Source organism: Phodopus roborovskii, unplaced genomic scaffold (genome assembly GCF_943737965.1).
Source record: "Phodopus roborovskii unplaced genomic scaffold, PHOROB, whole genome shotgun sequence".
Lineage (NCBI taxonomy): Eukaryota > Metazoa > Chordata > Mammalia > Rodentia > Cricetidae > Phodopus > Phodopus roborovskii.
The window spans coordinates 8,126,654-8,130,623 of NW_026126434.1; the positions used below are offsets into that span (position 1 = coordinate 8,126,654).

The 3,970-nt window shown below is 51.4% G+C and overlaps 1 protein-coding gene across 1 annotated transcript; it reads right to left on the reverse strand.

Annotated features, from left to right (window-relative positions):
- Positions 1-310: 310 nt before the first annotated feature.
- Chst3 (carbohydrate sulfotransferase 3) lies at positions 311-2,799 on the reverse strand. The gene is made up of 2 exons (XM_051186757.1): positions 2,651-2,799; positions 311-1,717 (listed from the first exon to the last, which is right to left on the reverse strand). Exons 1-2 carry the CDS (start codon positions 2,797-2,799, stop codon positions 433-435), a joined length of 1,434 nt encoding a protein of 477 aa, XP_051042714.1. The 3' UTR covers positions 311-432.
- Positions 2,800-3,970: the final 1,171 nt, after the last annotated feature.

Sequence of the window (3,970 nt, forward strand, 5' to 3'; positions counted from 1 at the left end):
GGTTAACATTCAATATAGTAGGAGTTCTGAGTGGAGAGGGCCTACGCCCTTCTGGTTGTTAAATATTTGGACTCTGGCCCACAGGCCTTTGTGTGCTTCATATATATGTTTCTGTGACAGTGTGAGACAGAGCTGGAGAGGTGTGTCCATACACAGGAATCAGCCTGGGTCTATTTGGGACATTGCAAGCCATAAGGTGTGTGGGAATGACCAGTACCACCAAGGAGACAGGACACTGCTGCCCTCAGAGGAGCCCCAAGGTCCTAGCTGTGGCTGCGCTGGGGAAAGTAGCTGGCAAGAGGCCTTACAGCTACAGCCAAGGCCTATGCTCCCATCACCACTCCCCAGTTTGACTCACTGCCAGGCTGGGTGTGAGGGAAGCAGGGCCAGCATTTCACAAGAAGGGATTCCCAGGGTTCCCAGCATCCTCTACTACGTGACCCAGAAGGTGCCCCGTTCCTCCAACAGGCTGATGGAACGGTTGGTGAGGGAAGCAGCATCCCTGGCTAGCTTGTAGCCAAAGAGGCGCATGGCCGGACCACAGGCGGCCTGCACCACTTGTGCCAGTTTGAAGGGCATGCTGAAGCGCCATTTCTCGAACTGCTCTGAGGAGTTCTTCTGAGTAGAGTAGACATCACTGCTGTCGCGGGCCGCTTGTGTGTTCTTTTGGATCCATTCCTCCACCTGTGGGGTGAAGGGGATACCTGCGAAGCCGTACATTTCTCTGGCCTTTTGCAAAGGCCTGCGCGCCACGTCCTCGTAGCGAACCAGCATGTAGCGACCACGCAGCCAGGGGGGCTGCTGTAAACCCAGCTCTGCAGATAGGCGGATGCTCTCACAGTTGCCCCGCAACCGCTGCACTTCATCCTCGCTTAGCCTGTCCTGTCCCTCTGCCAGCCATTTCTTCCAGCTTTCGTATTTGCCCGCGAAAGCCACCATGCGTGAGGCCAGTACGGCCCGGGGATCACGCACCAGCTGGATGACTCTCAGGTCCAGCCTGGGGTCCTCGGCCAGCGGCTGCAGGAACTCCAGCTGACGGATGCGCACAGCCTTGAGGGCCATGTGGTCCTTGCGGCGACAGGCCTCTGCTGCCAAGGTCACGTTGAGTGGCCCACAGCGACGGTTCCTGCAGTGGTACTTCTCAAAGACCTTTTTGACGAAGGGTGTGCACACTGGATCCTCGCAGAGTGAGCGGCTGGATCCCCGGCGGAATAGGAACTGAGTCAAGTGGTCCTCCGGTGGCGGGCTGATGAAGGGCTCCAATACATACAGGTCGCACAGTAACAGCTGTTTGAGGACATCACGGTAGACCAGTGCTGAGGCCGCTGCGCTGGCTCCTCCCTGCTGGAAGGACACTGTGCGTTCGATGTGCCACAGTGGCTCGAAGAGGTAGAAGATATTGCCCTGCTGGTTGAAGAACTCGCCCACAAAAGAGGAACCGGTGCGGGTGGTGGCCATGAGGAGCACATGGCGCCGGTGCCCTGTTCCAGTCTGCTGGGATGGCTTCCCTGATGCAGCCTCTGGCCCCTGGGCCTCCATCACTGGCTCCAGGCCCAGATGTAGGCTGAAATTGTACAGACGGCTCTGCAGCTGGGAGAAGGCAGAATCCAATTCGCTCAGGGACAAGAGAGATGCATTTTCCGATAAGAGCAGGGCTGGGTCGGTGCTGTTGGCATCTGTCTCAAATTGAGGGATCTGCTTCAGCTTGTCTGAGACCCTGGGCCGGGGGTAAAGAGGCAACAAAGTCTGTCACTGATTTGGGAGGCCAACCCCTGCACTAGTCTAAAAAGTTAGCTGGGTCTTCCTAGAACAGGCCTAGAGGCTAAGGGTTTGAGTGTGGTTTCTTTGGCATAAACTCAGAGTGACTCAGTGGAGAAGTGAAGAGGTTCATGATGGCTACATATGGGCCAATTTTCGCTAAGGGACTCGAGCATTTTACCTTCTGACACTTCTGACTTGTCTGGTAACAGCTTCAGGAGAATTACAAGGTATGCAACAGGCATGAGCTGATTCATCTCCAGTCCTTAACCTACACTCCCTGGCCGAGGCCATTACGCTTTGAATCTGGGAGATCAAGACTAAGAAATGCTTTCTGTGTCTAGCAGGTTCACATCACACAGCAATACACTGCCAACTCAAGAAGTATGTAGCCTATTGAAGTTCGCTTCCCTGGAGTTGAATGATATACAATCTGGGCGGTACTCATGCTGGTACTACCTACCAGAGTGACCATAGCTTCCCATGGGCTCACCTTCATTCATGGCATCCAGACTTGAGAGGGGATATGCTCTAAAGGGAGCCACGGTGCTAGAACAGAAAGTAAGGTAGCTATGTGGGCAGGTCACCGGGACAGGGAAAATGTAGTTACATTTTTGCACGACTCTCACCACAAGATGGCTCATAAGTCACATATTCTAGAGAATCACTGTGCCAAAGTGAAAATGTTTTGCCTAAGCTCTTGTAGCTGAGAAGGGACCAGAGAGGGGGGTAGCGCTAGCCTAGGCTGCCCAAGATCTCAGCCTAAGCCACAGGAGGGGCCTGGTGACGCTAGTAGATGGGATGTACTTCTTGATCCCCTGAAAACCCTAGCGTCACCTCTGTCCTTGGGTTCCTCACCTTGATGAAAGAGACCTGTTTTTTAGGTCCTTACCTGGATATGATTTTATTTTCCTTTTCAATGAAGATAAAAACTATGACCACAAATGCCAGGAACAAGGCGTATTTGCTCCGAATTTTCAGACTGTGTACAAAGTCCTGGGGCAAAGTGAGTCCTTTCTCCATGGGGAAAGGCAGGGCCATGGAACTGCTCAGGCTGGCTTCAGGGACTCAGCTCAAGGCCACGGCTTGGAACCCAACTTGTCCTCTTCAGGTGGGGGACACCTACATCCTGTGGAGAGACAGGTACTCAGGGCATCCCTGTCTATAAACAGGGACCAGAGACATCTTCCCACTAACTTTTGAGGAGAGACCCCAGGCCTATTCTCAAAACCAAAGACTTTAGGTGCCCTCGCCTCTCTTTTGAGACAGGCTCTCTCTAGGTAGTTGAAGCTGGTGTGTACCTCTTTATCCACCTGCCCCCCCCCAAGAGCTGGGACTACAGGTGACTCCATCACATCTGGTGGGGATTTCTTTAATAGGTCATTTAAAGGTCAGAGGCCAGCACTCTGGAAGGAAGGCAAGAAGAAATCAGTTCAAGGCCTGCTTCATCTACACAGTGAATTTGAGACCAGTCTTTTGATGCTGCCTCAAAAGAAACAAATACCAAAAATAGGGGCTGGAGAGGCAGCTCAGTGATTAAGAACACACGACACTCTTGCAGAGGACCCGGGTTTATTTCCCAGTACCTGTATGGCAGTTCACAGCCATCTGTAACTCCAGTTCTAAGGGATCTGATGGCCTCCTACCTCCATGGCTACTGCATGCATACGATGCACAGACATACAAGCAGGTGGAACACTCAGGCATTAAAAAAAAATTTTTTTAAAGTCCCATGATAAACAAAAAGCACAGCTTGTAGCAGCTGATAATATATCCAAAAAAACTTTGCTTAGTTTCCCTTAAAACACACACACACACACACACACACACACACACACACACACGGCAGTAAAACACCCAAGGTCCTAGCCAGGAAGCAGGATGTGATAGCACAGACCTGGAAACCTAGAAAACTAATTTTTTTAAGGTTCAATGCTAGTTTGAGCTACAAAGTACAAGGTTATCTTTAGCTACAAAAAACTTAGTATGTTGTGCTGGGTAAACTTGTTGGTCTTGTGTTTCCAAGAATCTCTGGGTTGCACAAAGGCCAAGAGGAGTTGAGGATTGTGGCTCAGTGGCAGAGCACTTATGGTAAGTGTTCATTATAAAGGAGATGAGTAGGGGACATGGCCTAACTATCTTCTCAGTCTGGAGTCTAGCACCTTTGGCAAGATTTATGAGTTGATTGGACCTGATGGCCATACATCTGCAA